Genomic DNA, 19,521 nt, shown 5'->3' on the forward strand with positions numbered 1-19,521 from the left:
TGTGTAGAAAAATAATTAGACAAAATTTTGAGTAAATAAACATCAATCTCAATCATGTTCGGCTCCACCACCCAGTCCAATGGGTTTAGTTTTGGCAGCACGCCGAAACCCAACATCTTTGGGAACTCCCAAAGCACAGGGCAGACCACGAGCAATGCGCTTTTTGGGGGGCTGCAGAACCAGCAGAACCAGCAGAACCAGCAAAGCCAGCCGACCTCGAGCCCATATGGAGTCAACATCGCGTCGGCGTCGGCGTCGGCACAGGAATCTGAGATGCCGCAGGCGTTGACGTCGCGCGTGCCTAATACAGACACACAGCTAAAACGGAGGAGGTCGGCGTCCTCGATAGCGTCGCACGAAACTAAGGAGCACGCCTCGTCTCTGTCCTTTCTGAGCCGTCTCTCGAAACCTTTTTCGGGCACTCTCAAGTACCCTATGGAAACCGTGACGGGGATTTTCACGTCGGACAAAGCGCACGAGACCAAAAGACCCAAAGTGGACGCGGTTCCGTTCTCAGAGGACTCTGTTTCGTTGCCAAAGTCCGATTTCAGAAAGCTGGTAATTCGGAATCCTAAAGGAACGCACAGAAACTATTACGAGATCAACCCAGACGAAGTGCTTCTTGGCAAGGAAGTGGCAAGAACAAACGGGTTCATGCGTGTTGTGTCCAACTTTAAGCCCTCGTTTCTCAGGCAAGAAGACAAGCTGCTGGAATCGCCTGTAGAACAAGATTCCAGCTTTTCAAAAATACCCGAGGGCTACTGGTGCTCGCCTTCGATTGAAGATCTTTCAAAAATGACGCAGCAGGACCTGATGCATGTGCAGAATTTCACGGCTGGATGCCGGGGATTCGGCCAGGTCTCGTTCTCGTATCCGGTCGATTTATCAGCATTCCACAGCAGGCTGGACCAGCTTTTAGGCGTGCACATCGTTTTCAGACCAAGAATAGTGCAAGTGTATCCTGACGGAACAGACAAGCCCTCGCCGGGAAATGGAATGAATGTGCCTGCTGTGATTAGTCTGGAGAAATGCTATCCCTTTGATAAGGCCACCAAAACGCGGATTACCAACCCCTCTGCTCCCGAGGTTTCTGCACATATTAATCGACTCAAGAGTACCCCAGGAATGGCGTTCGTCAACTATGATCCTATTACCGGAACGTACACTTTCAAGGTGGACCATTTCAGTATCTGGGGACTGGTTGACGAGGATGAAGACGATCCGCAGCTTGTCCAACGCTTCAGAAAACAAATAGAGAGCGAGAATCAGCGCGAGGCACGTAAACAGACACAGAAAAGAGAGGCATTTAAGCGCATATCTTCGTATACTGGAGACTTGGAGGCTGTTCCTGGAGGATGGACCGCAGAGTCGGAAGACGCAAACATGGAAGACAGCGTGGAACTCGGACAGGATGACTACATTCAGGTAGACGCACCGGAGCCAGACAATGATGTCAGCGACATGGAAGACGAGGTTCTTCCTGAAGACCCAGTTTTCGACGATCTGGTGCATGTGCGCGCATACGAGCCAGACCTAGAAGAAATTGATATGATGGTTCTCAAAAAGGAGGCCAAGTTCGAGACCAGTGAAAACTGGAGCCACCAGCTGGAGCTGGCTTCCGGGTTCGAGTCTGTCTTCAGCAACGAATATGACTACTCGAAAAAAATGGACGTGTCTGCCAAAAGTGTGAACGAGCTGCTTTTTAGTAGGGACTCGCACAAACGCAAGAAAGTGGAAATGAAGCCAGTGCACTCTGAGGATTTGCAGACGTTGAATAGTGTTCTGGCGGGCGAAATGCGCCAGATGAAAGTCATAGCTAGAGAAAACTCATATCCGTTAATCAAGCCTGACGAAGACGTTTCGCTACAGTCCATTCTCAACATCTACAGGAACTCGAGCGAGTTCAAATTTTGGGATCTGATTGCGCGACTCTTCGATGACAAATACTGCGAGTCGTTTCTTGGACAAGCTGAGTTGGATGCGTATGCAGGCAAGCCACAGCTGAGAAAAACATTCATCGACCTGCAACGCCGGGAGCTATTGATTGACTGGCTGCACGACCACAGCTTGCCAGAAATCAACAAGCTGCTCGAAGCCTCAAAATCGGATCCTCTGGAGAGAACATACTTGCATATTTGTTCTGGCGACATAGTAAAGGCGGTGGTGACAGCAATCGAATCCTCAAACAACCACCTGTCTGTTCTTCTAACCCTAATAGACTCAAATGACCCTTCAGTTAGAAGACTATCAAGAGCACAGCTAAAGGAATGGGAATCTACCTCTACGCTGCAGTACATCCCTGCTCCGGTGCTAAAGGTCTACAAGCTTTTGGCAGGATACATACTATCTAACGACATTGTCCAGCATTTGAAAGGACTTTCGTGGCCGACTGTTCTTTTGATGCAACTGAAATACGGAGACACAAACCGCAGCATCAGCGAACTGGTTAACGACGTGATTGACCACGAGTCAAAGCTATGGGTTGCGCCAAGCGTGCGAGACAAGTATTATCTCGCATTTAAGCTTCTGAGTTCTCCCTCTTCCGTCGTCATCCACTACGACAACGAGACGCAGTTCCTGCTGTTCAAGAAGCTGAACAGTATGCTGAATTTGTCCAATATTGACAACGTGATTCTTCAACTGAGCCAGAAGCTTGCCTCACAGGAATACTATGAGGAAGCCTTGTTTGTTTTGGAACATTTGAGTGACGATGCCCTTTGCGAGTCTGAAATCTCGAGCCTGATCAAACTGAACATCGACTCGTTCCGCTTCTTGGATAACGACATGAGACTCGACACCTTGCACCAGACATACAGACTTCCAAAGTCTATTCTTCACCAGGCCAGATCCAGGAGGTTTGAAAAGGATGGAGATTCCGTGAAGGCTGTGTGGGCGCTGGTCGAGGCAGGATCGATGGAAGAGGCACATAAGCTGACCTTAAGCGAGGTTGCGCCCGAATTTGTGATTGCCAATGCCAACCTTGACGAATTGGAGGAACTGCTTGTCAAATTTAAGACCTTGTCTGACTGGGTGATTGGTGCTCAGATATACTACGAATATATCCAACTCAAGAAGAACAGCGATGAGAACTCTGTCAAGGCTCACACCAAAAAGCTTCTTGACGGATTAGTTCTTCTGCGCGAGTCGAATCCCAAGGCCAGAATCGCAAAGACCCTGATGTACAGAGAGGTGATTCGTCTCATATTTGACTTGTCGCTCGACTACAACGAGCAGCAGCTACTAAGCCTGGATCTTCCGTCCAGTGAGATGAACTACCTGAAAAGCAGACTACCTGCTAAATAGATAAATAAAGATAGATGCGATTAATTCATTAATTTTCGGATTCAATCTCGTCCCTAAGCGCGTCGACGACATCGAGAATGGCCTCGCAAGCCGGCGAGTCCGGGTATAGGTCCAAAAAGCTTTCTCCTGAATCACAGCTTTTTCCGATACGGGGATCTAGAGGAACACTGCCTAGGAACTTCAGCCCCATCTCCTTGGCAAGCCGTTCTCCGCCTCCTGTGGTTGGCTTGTAAATCTTGGACTCACCGCCGCAGTTCGGACACACAAACCCAGACATGTTCTCGACAATTCCCAGCACTTTCACGCCCGCCTTGCGACAGAAATCGATCTCTTTGCGAACATCCAATAATGCAACCTCTTGAGGCGTAGTAACGATCAACGCCCCATCTATTCCAGCGTCTTTCATGTAGTTTGTGACAGACAAGTGTTCATCCGAGGTTCCTGGAGGCGTGTCAATAACCAGGTAATCTAGCTGGCCCCAATCGACGTCTTTGAGGAACTGCTTTATCAAACCGTTTTTTTTCGCACCTCTCCAGATGATGGCGGAATCCTCCTTCGGAAGCAAAAATTGTATAGACATCATTCCCAGATTGTCGCTAATGTACACAGGTGACCATCCCGAGTTCGACGCGTGGATGGATTCATTTTCGCAACCAAGCATTTTGGGCAGGGACGGTCCGCAGATATCCAAATCCATGGCTCCTACTTCTAGTCCTGGATCGGCAGCAAGTGCCCACGAAAGCATCGACGTAAAAGTCGACTTCCCCACCCCTCCTTTCCCGGACAGCACCAACACCTTGTGGTTTATATTTGCGAGACGCTTGTTGATCAAGGGCAAATCAGGATCCGGTCCTTTAGGCAAAGACTCGCAAATCTCCTTGTTAGCGCATCCAGCGCAGGCATCCGACTTTCCAGCATTTTCGCTTTCAGGACCAGGACAATGTTCTGGCTCTGGAGTGGGGAGATGAGTGTTTGTCAGACGTTGGGGGGTCACGGTCAACATCTTGAAAGATAAAAATGAGATTTTGTTTTAGATTAGTAATTTTATCTTCAGCATAGACGTGAGGCGGTGCACAGTGGCTGGTAGGCAAAACGCGTACAAAATTAAAAATGGAAAGGAAAAAAACTCCCTTCTGCAATCTCATGGCCGAAGTACCACCCAGCTCTAGCATTGACGCCTCTTTGGAGAGCACGCCGGCTCCTCCACTGACAGACCAAACGCCGATAACATATGACTATCACCCATTGTCGCCACAGGCAAAGAAAGCCAAGTACTTTGCTGAGAGTGACAAGAAACCTTTTAATGTGCAAGAAACAGCTACGAGATTCAGGTATTTGCTTGGACTGACTAGCCTCTTTCAGCATTTTTTGGAGTCCAAGGCTTCCAGTGACTCCAAATTTGCTGAAGTCTGGAAATTGCTGAAACAGGATAAGGCCGCCACAAACAGATCTGGCCAGGATCACAGACATCGGAAAACGGAAAAGGAGGAGGATGCAGAGCTTATGAAAGACCAGGAATTGCTATCAGACAATTTTGAGTTTACCGAAAGCCCTTCATATATTAATGGAACACTCAGACCGTACCAAATCCAAGGGCTTAACTGGTTGATCTCGCTCAATCAGAACAACCTCTCGGGGATCCTGGCAGACGAGATGGGTTTGGGAAAGACGTTGCAAACAATTGCGTTTCTTGGTTATCTTAGATACATCAAGGGTATAGCAGGACCGCATCTCGTGATTGTTCCGAAGTCGACGCTGGAAAATTGGCAAAGGGAGTTCGCTAAATGGACTCCAGAAGTGGAAACGCTGGTTTTGACTGGAGATCAGCAACAGAGAAACGAAATCATCAAAGACGGCCTGATGACGTGCAACTTTGACGTTGTAATATCCTCGTATGAGATAGTCATAAGGGAGAAGACAGCATTAAAGAAATTTGCATGGGAGTACATTGTTGTGGACGAGGCGCATCGGCTAAAAAACGAAGACTCGCTTCTTTCTCAAATCATCAGAACCTTCCACTCAAGAAATAGACTGCTCATAACCGGTACTCCTTTACAGAACAATTTACACGAACTCTGGGCGTTGCTCAATTTTCTGCTTCCGGACGTTTTCGCAGATTCAGAGACGTTTGACGACTGGTTTTCCTCAGGCGACTCAGAAAACAAAGACGAGACAATTGTTCACCAACTGCATAAAGTCCTGCAGCCTTTCCTTTTGAGAAGAATAAAGTCAGACGTCGAGAAGAACTTGCTACCAAAAAAAGAGCTTAACGTGTATGTTGGAATGACAGAGATGCAGAAAAAATGGTACCAAAAGCTTCTAGAGAGAGACATAGATGCCGTCAACGGTGCGAATGGAAAACGCGAGTCGAAAACTAGACTGCTCAACATAGTCATGCAACTGAGAAAGTGCTGCAACCATCCGTATCTATTCGAAGGCGCAGAGCCCGGTCCTCCGTATACAACAGATGAGCACTTGATTTACAACTCGCAGAAAATGAAGGTTCTGGATAAGATGCTGAAACGGTTCAAGGAGCAAGGTTCCCGAGTGCTGATTTTTTCGCAGATGAGCAGAATGCTGGACATTTTGGAAGATTACTGTTCATTCAGAGGATTTGAGTATTGCCGTATAGATGGACAAACGGACCATGTTGATAGAATTCGGGCTATTGACGAGTATTCTGCTCCTGACTCTAAGAAATTTGTTTTTCTGCTGACCACGAGAGCTGGTGGACTTGGTATCAACCTAACGTCTGCAGACGTTGTCTTTTTATACGACTCTGATTGGAATCCACAGGCGGACCTGCAAGCCATGGATCGTGCGCATCGTATTGGTCAGACTAAGCAAGTCAAGGTGTTTAGGTTCGTGACTCAAAAGGCCATTGAGGAAAAGGTGCTGGAGAGAGCCTCTCAGAAACTGAGATTAGATCAGCTGGTCATCCAACAAGGTAGACAGATGAATATTCAGCAAGACAAAGCGAAGACCAACACCAAGGATGAGTTGCTCAACATGATTCAATATGGTGCTGCCGATGTACTAGGCCAGAACCTTGAGAGTTCTAAAGAAGAGGAAAAAGAACAACTAGATGATGATGAGATAGAAAAGATTTTGATGGAGTCGGAGAAGAAAACACAAGAGCTAAACAACAAGTATTCAAAGCTCGGACTCGATGACCTGCAGAATTTCGCTACAGCATCGGATTCCCTGTATGAGTGGGACGGTAAGACATTCCAGAAAAAAGACCCTACGGTGGCGGGGCCTCTTGGAAACGTCTACACATGGATCAACCCTTCAAAAAGAGAACGTAAGGAGAATTATTCCATTGACGGCTATTATAGAGATGTTCTCAACCCAGGCCACCGGTCTGGCTCGGCGCAGCCTCAATTCCCGGGTGTCAAACCACTGAAACAAACTCCGATTTACGACCATCAATTTTTCCCGGCAGAGTTATGGGAGCTGTACGATCTGGAGCGTAATTACTACAAAAGAAAGACAAAGCAAACAGCCGAGTTGGCGAAGGGCCCTGGCACCGCTGAGCAGCGCAAGCTGAACCAGCAGCTTGAGCAGCTCGAGATAGATCATTCGCGAGCGCTGACCGACGAAGAAGAGCAGCTGAAGCAGGAATTACTTACTCAAGGGTTTCACAACTGGAGCAGACGCGACTTCTACCAGTTCATTTCTTTGAACGTGAAGTACGGCCGCACAGCCATTTCTTCAATAGCTGCCGAGTTTGAGGATAAAACTTATGACGAGGTCAAGGAATATGCCCAGGCGTTCTGGAACAATATTGCAAGTATCGAAGGCTACGAAAGGTATGTTGGCCAGATCGAGGCTGGCGAGGAGAAGATCAGAAAGGTAAAGATACAGAAAGAGGCTCTGCGTCGCAAGATGGCAGAAACTAGTTGTCCCTTACTGGAGCTCACACTCAGGTTCCCTCCGTCGTCGTCTCTTTCGTCGTCAAAGAGAGTTTTCAGCGAAGCCGAGGATCGGTACCTACTCGTGCAACTTTACCGCCTGGGCGTCGACACAGAGGACGTTTATGAGCGCATTTTGGAGCAAATCAGGCTGAGCCCAATGTTTGAGTTTGATTTCTTCTTTCAAAGCCGAAATGCTACCGAGATCAACCGCAGATGTGCGACATTGCTGGGCTGTGTCGTGAAGGAGTATGAGCGCAGCATTCCCAGCAAGCGAGAGCCGACAACAAACGCTGCCGGTCCGGCGGCAAAAAAGTCCCGAAGGAAATAGAATGCCCGTATGGAAGCCAACCCCAAAAAAATACGAGTTTGTATTCGGCGAAAAAATAGACGTTAAATGTCATACGTAAGGTCTGGCTGTGAAATAAATTTTCTAGAGCTGAGCAACGCTGTAAGCGAAGCGGCGATAATACAGACACCTCGCACCAGACGTCCTGTATTCACGAACATATATAAAAAGGGACAAAAATCGCACAGTCTGTCTGGGCAACATCTGCAAAATGTCAAAGTTTTACGAATTCACCGTTACTGATAATAAGGGAAAGGAATTCCCGTTGGAGAATCTTAAGGGCCAAGTTGTGCTTGTGGTGAACACTGCCTCCAAGTGTGGATTCACCAAACAGTACAAAGAGTTGGAAGAGATTTACCAGAAGTACAAGGACCAAGGATTTGTTGTGATTGCCTTCCCATGCAACCAGTTTGGACACCAGGAGCCTGGCACGGACGACCAGATTGTGGAGTTCTGCAGCAGAAACTACGGCGTGGACTTCCCGCTGATGAAGAAGGTGGATGTGAACGGTCCTAATGCGAGCCCCGTGTTCGAGTGGCTCAAGCGCGAAAAGCCGGGTTTACTTGGGTTCAAGGGAATCAAGTGGAACTTTGAGAAGTTTTTGATTGACAGAAACGGAAATGTGGTTCGCAGGTACTCTTCTGTGAAAACTCCGTCTAAAATTTCTGCCGACATCGAAAGCTTGCTTAATGAGCCAAAAAGCGCGCCTTAATTGTACTACTATAGTAATCAATAATTTTCATACTGTTTGTTGGCCAACACCGACTAAAATCGCTATACGATCTATAATTAGACGTCGGGCGTGGTAAGCAGATGACCCATCTTCTCAACTTTCGTACGCAGGTAGCCTTCTACTTCCTTAGACTTAATTCCTGCGTTCTCCCGCTGCCACGCGAGCGGAATCATAGGAATCCGTTTAACCACCTTGACAGACCTGTTCTTGCCTTCCACGGCAACTATTTTATCGGGATTATTGGTAAGAAGCTGGATCTCGACTAGTCCCAAGTCGAGCAGAATAGCGGTAGCCAGCGAAAAACTTCTCTTGTCGGCCGGATGTCTCAGCATCAGGTTGGCCTGAACAGTGTCTGCTCCAAGGTCCTGCAGATTGTAAGCCTTCAATTTTTCTCCCAAACCTATGCCGCGGCCCTCCTGCCGCAGATAGACAATACATCCGTGGCCCTTCTCGCCCATCAAACGGCCGGCCTCGTCAAACTGCTCGCCGCAGTCGCATCTGGCTGACCAGGCTGTCTCTCCAGTGTAGCATTCTGAGTGGATACGGACCAAAACTGGCTCCTGCAGCTTGGTTTCGTTGACCATGTTTCCGTCCTCGTCGAATTTCAATTCGATTCCAAGCACATCGTCCCTGTCGGCGACGTCTCTTCCTGGCCGAAGCTTGCCGACGTACGCTCCTCTGGTCATTCTATCATGCTGTGTCTCGCCTGGCCGACGTTTGAATAGCGACTTTGATCGGATATCTTCCCCGAAGACGATGGCCAAATGTTCCTTGTTGTCGACGTTGTTAGAATACAAATGCAGAAAAATCTCAGGGCCCTGGGTAGTTGGGATCCTAGCACGAGCCACACATTCCACTAAGGGTAGGGTTTCGGGAAGCTGGTCTCTCTCGAGCTTGTGACCTTCTATTCCGTTACCGTTCATCGATATTGCCCTGCTAGGCGATATAGTGGGAGATATGAGAGGCATATCTTGGAAAACATCTTGAGCGTCCATCTTTTGGTGTGCGTCGGGTATTTTCAGCGTTTGGGGAGCACCTTGTTGGCCCGATATTCTCTAGGTCTTGTATCGACGGGAGAAAACTATATAGGCTGGTGCAAGGCGGCAGAAAATAGTTAGACGCATTATATTTGAGACTAAATGCCGTTGACAGAGAAACAGCGATGGATTCTCGGGGGGACTCTGGTTTTTGGTGCCATTGCGGTATACGTGCAATCATCTAAAAACCCGCTGGTCAAACCAAAGCCAGTGATTTGGCCTCCGCAGTCCGCCACAAAAAACAGGATCTTCCTTCCCGTGAGAGATAGATCTGAGCTACAGTCACTGGTGCCTCTGCACTCTCCTTTGCTGATGAATTTTGTCTTCAGGGGCGACGCCGCATCGAACAAGCAAACGGGGGCCCTGCAAAGAATTTTAACCTACGATATCGACGACAGCAAGCTTGTCAGCATGGTTGACGTGGAGTGCGATGAGCCGGGAAACAAGGGCCTGTTGCTCGACTATCAGGTTACCAAAATTCCGTCCATTGTGTGCTTGAGAAACCAGATCGCCCAAGCAACATTTGTCGACGAGAAACTTATTGAGAACCCGGAAGGGGAGGTGGACTACGAGAGGCTTAAGAAGTGGGTGGAATCGCAAGCTGCTGAAAAATAATCATTGCTGTTCCCAAACCTGAATGACTTGGTCGTAAAAGCTGCACGTCACCATGTTGCCTGCGGTCCAGTCACCTCCATAAACCATGGAATCGTGATCGTCCTTGAACTCCTGCTCGACAATGATGGTCTCGTCAGCGGACTTGAGCATCCTGCAACCGGCATACATGGCGCAGCACAGAACTCGGCCGTCATTGTTCGGCCCGGGAATCAGCCTCCACACCCCTCCGCCAAGGTGTTTTCGTTGCAGAACTCTAGGCGAAATGCCAGGAATCAGGTCACTGGGTGGACTGACGCGCAAGTCGAGCGAATTTAGATGGTCGTCGTAGCTCCCGGACCATATGGTGTAAGGATGTGTTCTGTTCCACGACGGTGTGGCAGGCAGCACTGAGACTATTCCTGCGTCGTGTAGGCGGTCTGTCTTCCAGACGGGGAAATCTGCCATTCTATTGTCATGCGCGATCAGATTTCGATCGTCTCCTCCTGAAAAGACAATGTCTTGCAAGCCGTCGAAACAGCCAAAAGTGGAAAACCAGCATTCTAGGTCATGGGTCGTGTCAAAGTCTCTTTGGCTTATTTTGTCGCCCAGTTTGAGGACAGAGCAGACCCCGCTTGTGGTGCTCAATGTGAGCACATTTGGCCTTGCAGGATGAAAATTGGCGGCAGTTATGAGCGTAACTTCTTCATATGCCTGATAATTTAACGTTTCTGTCAAATGCAGGTAATCGTCTGCCAATTTCCATATTTTTAGGTTGCCCGTTGAGTGGACGCTAATCAGCCGCGATTCGTCGAAAGGGTCGAACTTAAGGTCCAGGATCGCCGATCCTGCTGCGACCTCGTTCACTTTCTGTAGCGTTGCTGTGCATTTCCATATTTCGATTGTTCCGTACCGTTCGCTGTCTTTCACAAGCTTGTATGTGCCGATATAGACAACGGTTGGGTCTGACGGGTGGATACGAAGCGCGCACGGCGGTAACGAGGTCTTGGCGACCAGGCGACGAGCCACTGAAGACATGGTTTCCAGGCTGAAAAAAATCAGTGTGTCAAACACGACTTGACTAAAACAATTGTTTCGTGTAAACAAAATCACAAACAAATAAACAAGATGGTAAGTACAAGAGCGTCGCAAGTGCTAATATTCTAGTCCGACACCAAAGCTTACAAAGACGCGTTTGCTCTTTTTGACAAGAAGGGGACCGGAAAGGTGTCCAGCGAGTACTTGGGCGACCTGCTCAGGGCGGTTGGGCAGAACCCTACACTGCAAGAGATTAGCGAGCTCCAGGAGTCTGTTCCGTCCGAACTGGGCTACGAGCAGTTCCTCAGCGTGGTCAACAGAGAGGGCGGTTTCAAGAAGGCGGGCCAACCAGAAGACTACATCAAAGCGTTCCAGATTTTCGATAAGAACCTGACAGGATTCATTGGCGTCGGAGAACTCAAATACATCCTGACATCTGTGGGCGAGAAACTGAACGAGAGCGAGGTCGACGAGCTGCTCAAGGGTGTCAATGTCACTGATGAGCAGACAGTTGACTACGTTGAGTTCGTCAAGAGCATCCTTGCTCAATAGATTTCGTATAATTTTGTTATCGATTTATACCTATATTACATTCGTCATGTCAGTATGGGCAGGAAGCTGGCGATTATCATCATCGGGATGCCGAAAACATCCCGTTTAAGCGTCCATATGCTGGAAGTGCGAATGCTTTCACCCTCGGGCGTGAGCAGTGTGCATTCTGTCATTGTGGCACCGCGAAAATCGCCAAACGCGATCTTGGAAAAGAGCTGGAAATACTCGACACACGACTTGTCGTCCATGATCTCAACGGCAAAAGTCGACTTCCCCAGTAGCTGCTCTTTGCTCCATCCGGTCAGCACGCAGAACTCGTCGCCTACGTAGGCGATCTGCGACGTACGCCGCCAGACCAGCGTGGGTGTTCCTGAGATCGATATGTACGCGTCGTACTCGAGCAGCGTCCGCTGAAAGCACTGCTCGGCGAAGATAAGGTCATCTCCTTTCAAATGGATCATCCCGGCAATGAAAGACGGCCTGTACTCCGACATAGACTTGGACATCGACACCAGGTGTTTTTTATCGAATCGTTTTCGTAGATATAGGTTGAGGTCATGGTAGGGCTGAACGTAGTTGAAAGGGGCCGTGATTTTGGAATAGATTTCGGAAGGTTCCTTGAATTGCAGTCCGCACGGCGTGCTGGCGAGCTGGTGCTCCTCTGGCTGCGACACCGCGACAGAGAATGAGATGGCGGACTGCTGGTTGCGCTCGTTGAATTGCACGGGGTTCATTTGCCGATACTGCGAAATCTGCTTCACCACCTGCGGAAACGTAACGTGAGCCCCTATAAAATACTGGTTGGTCATTGGATCGCACTGAGGTCCCATGTTCTGCATTTTGTACATGTTTATCTGGTTGGTGTCGGGCGCAAACATGTGAGAATTCTGGTACATGGGGTTCTGGAAGTTGACGCTGTCATTGGTGTCCTCAGAGGCGGAATTGCTCACGGCAGGGCTGAAAAATTGGCCCGACTGTTGGTTGTCGGGGCTGACGAAATCCTGATTGATTATGTTGCCCAATGTCGCATACTCCATGTCTGCCGCCGACGACATGAACGGCCTGCGCTTCTCCCGCATCGTGGGTGGCAGCTCCGGCCTGGGCGTCTCGCCCGCAAGGTACTTTTTCGTTTTTCGCGGGGCATCCATGCACGTTTCGGCCGTACCCTTGCTTATGCACCGTGCACAGGGACGCCCGTCGTCGCACGTCACGTGAGCCTTGCGGCAATGGTTGCATGCTCTGGACACTTTCTTCCTGACATTGCGTCTTTTCTTGGGCGGGGACGTGCTCATTTTAGATCAGATACATGACAAAAACAATTCGGAGGCACGCTGTAAATTTTATCTAACGGTATCTCGTTGTAAGGGACATCCTTGCACAGACTAATCCTCGGAGTAGCCAGCTGAACTTTGGCAAGAGCTCGTCGTCCGCTCCCAACAACACGTTTTCGGGAAACTGTCCACTGAATACTGGTCGTGACGGCAAGCCAGTTTAGAGTCAGCGGCAAAGCGTCTGCCCGTCGTTTCTGTACTAGTGGCAAAGAAAACCACGACGCCGTCAATCGTTGAATAGCCTTTAATCAAAGACTCCATGGTTGAACTTCAGTTGCCCCCTGCAGCTCGAGGGAAGCCACACAAACCATGTACGGAGAGCGTCTCTCTCGGACTCGACCTGGACATCCTTCAAGTCAAACGCTTCCCTGGTGTCATCTGTAACTTTTGACTGCTTGATCAGATCATCAGACCTAACATATTCCAGATCAGTCCTCAAATCCGGGCATTAGCGTTGTCCATCATGCATGCAATCAAGATTCGTACCATAGCTGTACTACTAGTTTTCTCCAGGCCGGTACTCTTCTCTCCGTCAGTTTTCTCCGCCACTAGCGACTTCAGCTCCCGTACTTGCCGGTTGAAACTTGACGCTTTCCAGGGCTGTGCATCCGCGATGAACTGCTCTGGAAGCACGCGAAGCTGCCTGTGATATATGAAACTGACGTAAGACAAGCTGTGCTTTGGTCGGTTTGGCAGTCTGTCACATGTTCGCTTCCGAGTTTCTACTTGCCATGCCGTTGTCGCTGTCCATTACGTGAGCGTCTCTTCTGCCATTTTTCGCCGTTGTGTAGACCCAAGCAACCGCAGCTATGCGTAGCTGTCAAGTTCTGTCTGGGTATTTATGACTCTCACGGGGCCGGAATCAAATCTCGATCTCAGCTGGTTCCTAACTTTCTTTGCATCGTATACAAGCTACTTGTAAAGCGCGCCGTCTCTGCAGGATGTGAACGGTTATTCACGCTGCAGAAGGCTATGCATCAGCCATTTCGTGAACTTGCCTTCTGTCGTGGTACAGACGGTCAAGCACAGAACCCGGATATAAGGAGCCTGAGTGAACGTTACTGAGCAAAAACTCCAGTTAGACGATCCAGCAATGACTCGTCTGAAAGCGTTCACTAAATTGCTAGGTCGCAGTCAAAAAATGATAAGTACAAGTGCTACCTTTAAAGAAGAGGCCCACAAACTGCCTTTGCTGGACAGAACAGAAGATAGAATTCGCATGATGAATGACGGAAAAGCTCAGCCAGGAGATTCAATTGTAGCCGCCAAACTTAAACACTAACACGTCCTCATCAAAATTATGTCTGTACCATTTGAGCTGATTTCGACAAGGCATTTTTTAAGTCATTTCGAAAAATTTTAATTCATGTCTCTCGCAGATAATTTTGCCAGCCTTAAGGTGGCTGAAAACCTCTCGAACGAGGAGCTTGCCTTGTGCGATCAATGGGTGACGCTCAGTAGCCGTATCGAGGAGAATCTGACCGAGCTGAACGACTCGCTGAGGTCAAAGACCTACATTATTGGTTCGAAGCCATCGAAGGCAGACGCCGCCGTTTTCGAGCGCGTTTTCCCACTCGCGCAGAAGTGGACCTCTGTGGAGGACTTGGCCAAGTACAGACACATTGTCAGATGGATTGATCTGATCCAAAACCAGATTGGCGTTGAAAACAAGCTCAAGATCGATTTCTCTGTCGAGCTGCCAAGAGAGGTGAAAGAAAAGAAGAAGAAGGACGCTAAGGACTCCAAGGACGAGCAGAAAAGCAAACCCAAGGAACAGCCAAAAGAGCAGCCGAAGAAAGGAAAACCAACCGATGAAGCTTCTCTTGCTGCTGCCAAAGCTGCTAAAGAGGCCAAGAAGGCCGCTAAGGCCAAAGCTAAAGCCGAGGCTGAAGCTGCCAAGCCTGCTGCTGCTGGCCCAGACCCTTCGATGGTGGATTTCAGAGTTGGATTCATCGAGAAGGCAATCAAACACCCTGACGCGGACGCCCTGTATGTCTCTACCATTCACATGGGCGATGAGGAGGGCCCAAGAACCGTTTGCTCTGGTCTGGTGAAATATTATCCCCTGGAGGCCATGCAGCAGAGATACGTGGTGGTGATTGCCAACCTGAAGCCGGTCACAATGAGAGGAATCAAGTCGTCTGCGATGGTTCTCTGTGCCTCTGAGGGTGAGACCGTGGAGTTTATCAACCCACCGGAGGGGTCCAAGGCCGGAGACAAGGTTTTCTTTGAAGGTTTCGACGGCACTCCAGAAAAGCAGCTCAACCCTAAAAAGAAGATCTTTGAGCAGGTGCAACCTAATTTCAGCACCAATGACAAACTCGAGGTGATCTATAGGCAAGAAGGGAAGCCGGACGCCAGATTGGTCACCAAGGACGGCAAGGTCTGTAAGGCCGCCTCTCTTGTTGGTGCTACCGTGAGATAAATAAATGCGTAATGTATGCACAACACAGCCTGCAAAAAACTAATTTATTTTTAATTTATGAAGCTGGTGCATTCTTCCTTCCAGAAGGACAAGAGCGGGTCTGTGAGTCTTGTTCCGCAGGACGGCGAGGATCTGTGGACTTTGTACAACCTTATTGCCAAGGATGACGAAGTGCGGCTGAAAACTCATAGAAATATCAAAAAGTCCCCATCAGACAAGCCCGTGCGCAAGCTTATTACTCTCTCGCTCAGTGTGGAGAGCGTTGACTTCACGCCGAGCGACGAGGTGATGCGGATCAAAGGACGCACCGTGGAGCAGCACGAGGACGTTCCACAGGGCTCCTACCACACCGCAGAGTTGGAGTTCAACCAAAAATTCACGCTCTATAAAAATGACTGGGACGACATCAGTCTGGACTTGGTCAATAAATCATGCTCAATAGAGGCCAAGGCTGAAGTTGGGGCAGTGGTGTTACAGGAAGGCGTTGCTCATCTGTGCCTGATTACAGAGAACATGACCATATTGAGGTCCAAGATTGAGAAGTCCATCCCCAAAAAGAAGCGTGGAGACTCGAGCGCCCACGACAAGGCCCTGGACAAATTCATGGAAACTGTGGCGGACTTGGTGATCCGCAACTTCAACATCGACAAGTTGCGGGTCATTTTGCTTGTCTCTCCCGGATTCAGCGCCCGTCAGTTGTATGATAAAATATTTAGCATCGCAGTGAGCAACCAGGACAAGTCTCTCATCCAGTCAAAATCTAAGTTTGTTGTGGCTCATTCGTCCACGGGGTACTTACAGGGGCTCGAAGAAGCACTGAAAGCGCCCGAGCTGCAGAAACAGCTTTCCGATACCAAGTTCCAGCACAGTGCGATGCTGTTCGACGAGTTCAGCAAGCTGCTCAATGACGATGACGGGAAGGCGTGGTATGGAGAGCCAGAAGTGGCAAAGGCAATAGAGCTGCAAGGAGCGGTCCGCACGCTGATGATCACAGACACGTTATTCAAGAGCGATGACATTGCGCAGCGTAAGAAATACATCCATATGACGGAGCAGGTGAAAGAGCACGGCGGAGAGGTCGTCATATTTTCCAGTCTACATGACAGCGGCGAGCAGTTGAACCAGTTGACCGGAATAGCCGTGATCCTGAACTATCCTGTGCCGAACCTGGATGACGAAGAGGAGTAGACAGTCAGCTAATCGATTCTCTCGTGCAGTTTTTTAGGCTCAAGCCCAAGCACTCCATTTATGTACCACACATAACCCCCGCGTGAGAAAATCAGTGCGTCCTGCGCCACGCCTAGCAGTAATCCGTATTTTCCACCCTTCCGAATGTAATTTTTGGCCTGCACTGGTTTCATGCCCAAAGCCCATGCGTAAAAAAACCCCGTCAGAGTGGTCGCAGCCATGGTGTTGCCAAAATCCTTTAGCTGCCTCACCTCGTCCAGCAACGCCTCTGTTCCAAACATGACAGCCGTGAACAGTCCAATCTTGCCGGCTGTCTTGGCCCCAAGCACAAATGACTGCGCAAAACAGTAGTATCCCTTCCGCTTGTGGTACATAAACCAGCCGTTTCTGTTTGTCGGCAGCCGATGCGAGTTGCTGGCCAAAAATCGAAGCCCTGCCTCTCTGTATCCAAACACCATTCCCGACAGCCCGCCCACCAGTGCTGCCGAGGAAACAAGCAACGGCACGCGAATTCCAGCCGGAAGGCCCAATCGCTCGTTTCGGGACGAGTCAATGAGCTCTGCCACCGCGTCGCGTACCGAAAGGTTGTCGATCTCTTCTTCGGTGAAGGACATTGTGGGGTTGAATTTATTTTCGTAGTCCCGTGCAAAGATGTACATGATAAGATAGAAGTGACGTATTTGAAGGTTGTTCCCTCTGAGCATGAGCCGCAATTCCGCCACCTCTGCTACCCCTTTGGTTTTGCCAGCTGCTCAGGACAGCTACACAGTCGCATTGGTCACTTCTGTGGGGCTGGTCTGTCTGAACTCCATCCAGTACGGATTCCACATGTCAGAGCTCAACGCCCCTGAAGAGCTCATCAAAGAGGCACTGAAACTTGACACTTCACAGGTGGGGTTGCTCACTTCGATCTTCTCCATTGGTGGACTGATGGCGTCCACGTTTGCAGGCCAAATAAGCTCCCGTCTTGGTCTAAGGTCCAGCTTTCTCGTCACTGCTATCTATTATACTATAGGCTCGTATCTGGAGTATGGCGCCCAGACCTATCTGTCGATGCTGTTTGGACGATTTGTGAGCGGACTGGGGGCAGGATGTGCTTTAGTGCTTGTTCCGCTGTACATCAACGAGATTGCGCCAGTTTCTTTGCGAGGCGTGCTGGGATCAATGAACCAGGTGAGCATCAACCTGGGGATTTTACTCGCGCAGGTTCTGGCAATTTGGTGGGCTACAGAGATGAATTGGAGGCTAATTCTGGGATCAGGGGTGGTCCTGGCAGCGTCGACGCTGCTTCTGTCCCTGTTGCTTCTGAAAGAGTCTCCTAAATGGCTGATTCTCAACCAGGGCAACGAAGCCAGAGGTTTGCGCATTCTGAACAGGCTCAGGGGCAACAATACCTTGCAATGTGCTCAAGAGGTACAGATCTGGAAAGAAGAGAAGAAAAGGCACATGCAGCTCATAGAGTCTAATCCGTCGCTCAAAACACTCTCGTTCTACACTTATCTAACAAACCCGAACTACAGAAACTCGCGCATTGTTTCTACAGTGCTGATGGTGGGACAGCAGCTTGCAGGAATCAACTCGATTGTGTTTTATGGAGTCAAAATCCTGACGGGTTTGTTCCCAGCGCACGCTGTTGCAATCAATTGTCTCATCAGCCTCGGAAACATGCTGATCACTTTCGCCGCATCCTTGTTTCTGGACAGAGTTGGCCGCAAACCAATGCTGCTCGCCTCGGTGGCAATTATGGGCGTCGCCTCCGCGTCACTCAGTCTCGGCATTATATCTGGCAACTCGGCGCTCACGCTGCTTGGGGTCTTCGTTTACGTCGGCTCTTTTGCTATTGGGTGCGGACCTATCCCATTTTTGATCATTAGCGAGTTTTCACAGGTGGAAATCAAAGACCTAGCCCAAAGTTGGGGAACAGACTGCAACTGGATCAGCTGCTTTGCGGTTGGCTTTCTATTTCCTATTCTCAACTCTTGCATAGGAGGATATACATTTCTGCTGTTTGCCGCTGTCTGTGCATGCTTCTACGCGTTTATCTACACGACTGTGCCCGAAACCAAGGGCAAGAGTACCTACGCCGAGGTCTGGGGTATCCGAGGAGACAGATCCTAGAGATTAGCTTTTTCCCCTTTGCACGTGACTTTGTACGCGGGTTTGAGGGTTGCGCGAGCTGAAAAATTGGTTTACTGACCCGATTTGTGAGCATGTGAAAAATGGCAGAGTGTAAAATTATAGTGAAAATTGGCAAAGTCAAATAATTTCTTCCACCAAAGATGCCTACCAGATTAACCAAAACTAGAAAGCACAGAGGACACGTCTCGGCCGGTAAAGGTCGTGTTGGAAAGCACAGAAAGCACCCAGGTGGTAGAGGTATGGCTGGTGGTCAACACCACCACAGAACCAACTTGGACAAGTACCACCCAGGTTACTTTGGTAAGGTCGGTATGAGATACTTCCACAAGCAACAAGGCCATTTCTGGAAACCAGTCATCAACTTAGAGAAGCTCTGGTCGTTGGTGGAAAACAAGGAGGAGAAGCTTGCTTCTAGCAGCAAGGACTCCGCCGTTGTCATCGACACCTTGGCTTCTGGTTACGGAAAAGTTTTGGGTAAGGGAAGATTGCCAAACGTTCCAGTTATTGTCAAGGCCAGATACGTTTCCAAGTTGGCTGAGGAGAAGATTCGTGCTGCCGGAGGTGTTGTTGAGCTTGTTGCTTAAGTATGCGAATAATAAATGAGCATGAGGAGAGACTGTAGGTAGACCAAGTCGGTCGTAGGAAACTAGGTATTGCTGGTTCTGTTGTGGTCTTAAAAGTGGACTTTGGGTAATTGAAGCTAATCTATAGGCTATTATTTGCCCAAGACAAGGTTCACAAGGTACTATTCAGATCACTGCCAGGATTTTGTGGTACTGGGAGAGCAAATCGCTGTGGCAGTTCTATAACCGCATCAACCCCCGTCAAGAAATTTTGCCATATTCCAAACTCACAAGGGAAGCAGCCCAGAGCCTCCCTCCTCGTAGCACGTGCTTTCTCGACGCGGGATCAGCGTGCGGA

At 49.2% G+C, this 19,521-nt stretch overlaps 13 protein-coding genes across 13 annotated transcripts; 8 read left to right on the forward strand and 5 right to left on the reverse strand.

Annotated features, from left to right (window-relative positions):
- Positions 1-54: 54 nt before the first annotated feature.
- KL911_003934 (uncharacterized protein) lies at positions 55-3,303 on the forward strand (the record flags this gene model as incomplete). Its single annotated transcript, XM_043199169.1, has 1 exon — positions 55-3,303. One exon carries the CDS (start codon positions 55-57, stop codon positions 3,301-3,303), a length of 3,249 nt encoding a protein of 1,082 aa, XP_043053203.1.
- Positions 3,304-3,331: 28 nt separating this feature from the next.
- Positions 3,332-4,306, reverse strand: KL911_003935 (uncharacterized protein; the record flags this gene model as incomplete). Its single annotated transcript, XM_043199170.1, has 1 exon — positions 3,332-4,306. The coding sequence occupies one exon, from the start codon at positions 4,304-4,306 to the stop codon at positions 3,332-3,334; it is 975 nt and encodes a 324-aa protein (XP_043053204.1).
- Positions 4,307-4,446: 140 nt separating this feature from the next.
- Positions 4,447-7,548, forward strand: KL911_003936 (uncharacterized protein; the record flags this gene model as incomplete). Its single annotated transcript, XM_043199171.1, has 1 exon — positions 4,447-7,548. One exon carries the CDS (start codon positions 4,447-4,449, stop codon positions 7,546-7,548), a length of 3,102 nt encoding a protein of 1,033 aa, XP_043053205.1.
- Positions 7,549-7,777: 229 nt separating this feature from the next.
- Positions 7,778-8,278, forward strand: KL911_003937 (uncharacterized protein; the record flags this gene model as incomplete). Its single annotated transcript, XM_043199172.1, has 1 exon — positions 7,778-8,278. The coding sequence occupies one exon, from the start codon at positions 7,778-7,780 to the stop codon at positions 8,276-8,278; it is 501 nt and encodes a 166-aa protein (XP_043053206.1).
- A 77-nt stretch (positions 8,279-8,355) lies between these two features.
- Positions 8,356-9,294, reverse strand: KL911_003938 (uncharacterized protein; the record flags this gene model as incomplete). The annotated part of the gene is made up of 1 exon (XM_043199173.1): positions 8,356-9,294. One exon carries the CDS (start codon positions 9,292-9,294, stop codon positions 8,356-8,358), a length of 939 nt encoding a protein of 312 aa, XP_043053207.1.
- A 657-nt stretch (positions 9,295-9,951) lies between these two features.
- Positions 9,952-10,965, reverse strand: KL911_003939 (uncharacterized protein; the record flags this gene model as incomplete). The annotated part of the gene is made up of 1 exon (XM_043199174.1): positions 9,952-10,965. The coding sequence occupies one exon, from the start codon at positions 10,963-10,965 to the stop codon at positions 9,952-9,954; it is 1,014 nt and encodes a 337-aa protein (XP_043053208.1).
- A 90-nt stretch (positions 10,966-11,055) lies between these two features.
- Positions 11,056-11,517, forward strand: KL911_003940 (uncharacterized protein; the record flags this gene model as incomplete). Its single annotated transcript, XM_043199176.1, has 2 exons — positions 11,056-11,079; positions 11,143-11,517. The coding sequence occupies 2 exons, from the start codon at positions 11,056-11,058 to the stop codon at positions 11,515-11,517; spliced, it is 399 nt and encodes a 132-aa protein (XP_043053209.1).
- A 44-nt stretch (positions 11,518-11,561) lies between these two features.
- On the reverse strand, positions 11,562-12,809 carry KL911_003941 (uncharacterized protein; the record flags this gene model as incomplete). Its single annotated transcript, XM_043199177.1, has 1 exon — positions 11,562-12,809. One exon carries the CDS (start codon positions 12,807-12,809, stop codon positions 11,562-11,564), a length of 1,248 nt encoding a protein of 415 aa, XP_043053210.1.
- Positions 12,810-14,214: 1,405 nt separating this feature from the next.
- Positions 14,215-15,273, forward strand: KL911_003942 (uncharacterized protein; the record flags this gene model as incomplete). Its single annotated transcript, XM_043199178.1, has 1 exon — positions 14,215-15,273. One exon carries the CDS (start codon positions 14,215-14,217, stop codon positions 15,271-15,273), a length of 1,059 nt encoding a protein of 352 aa, XP_043053211.1.
- Positions 15,274-15,330: 57 nt separating this feature from the next.
- KL911_003943 (uncharacterized protein) lies at positions 15,331-16,461 on the forward strand (the record flags this gene model as incomplete). Its single annotated transcript, XM_043199179.1, has 1 exon — positions 15,331-16,461. The coding sequence occupies one exon, from the start codon at positions 15,331-15,333 to the stop codon at positions 16,459-16,461; it is 1,131 nt and encodes a 376-aa protein (XP_043053212.1).
- An 8-nt stretch (positions 16,462-16,469) lies between these two features.
- Positions 16,470-17,075, reverse strand: KL911_003944 (uncharacterized protein; the record flags this gene model as incomplete). Its single annotated transcript, XM_043199180.1, has 1 exon — positions 16,470-17,075. One exon carries the CDS (start codon positions 17,073-17,075, stop codon positions 16,470-16,472), a length of 606 nt encoding a protein of 201 aa, XP_043053213.1.
- An 88-nt stretch (positions 17,076-17,163) lies between these two features.
- KL911_003945 (uncharacterized protein) lies at positions 17,164-18,579 on the forward strand (the record flags this gene model as incomplete). The annotated part of the gene is made up of 1 exon (XM_043199181.1): positions 17,164-18,579. One exon carries the CDS (start codon positions 17,164-17,166, stop codon positions 18,577-18,579), a length of 1,416 nt encoding a protein of 471 aa, XP_043053214.1.
- A 161-nt stretch (positions 18,580-18,740) lies between these two features.
- KL911_003946 (uncharacterized protein) lies at positions 18,741-19,184 on the forward strand (the record flags this gene model as incomplete). Its single annotated transcript, XM_043199182.1, has 1 exon — positions 18,741-19,184. One exon carries the CDS (start codon positions 18,741-18,743, stop codon positions 19,182-19,184), a length of 444 nt encoding a protein of 147 aa, XP_043053215.1.
- Between the last annotated feature and the right edge of the window lie 337 nt (positions 19,185-19,521).

The sequence above is a fragment of the Ogataea haglerorum genome (genome assembly GCF_019207285.1).
Source record: "Ogataea haglerorum isolate 81-453-3 chromosome Unknown 81-453-3_NODE_11_length_416158_cov_97.210077, whole genome shotgun sequence".
Lineage (NCBI taxonomy): Eukaryota > Fungi > Ascomycota > Pichiomycetes > Pichiales > Pichiaceae > Ogataea > Ogataea haglerorum.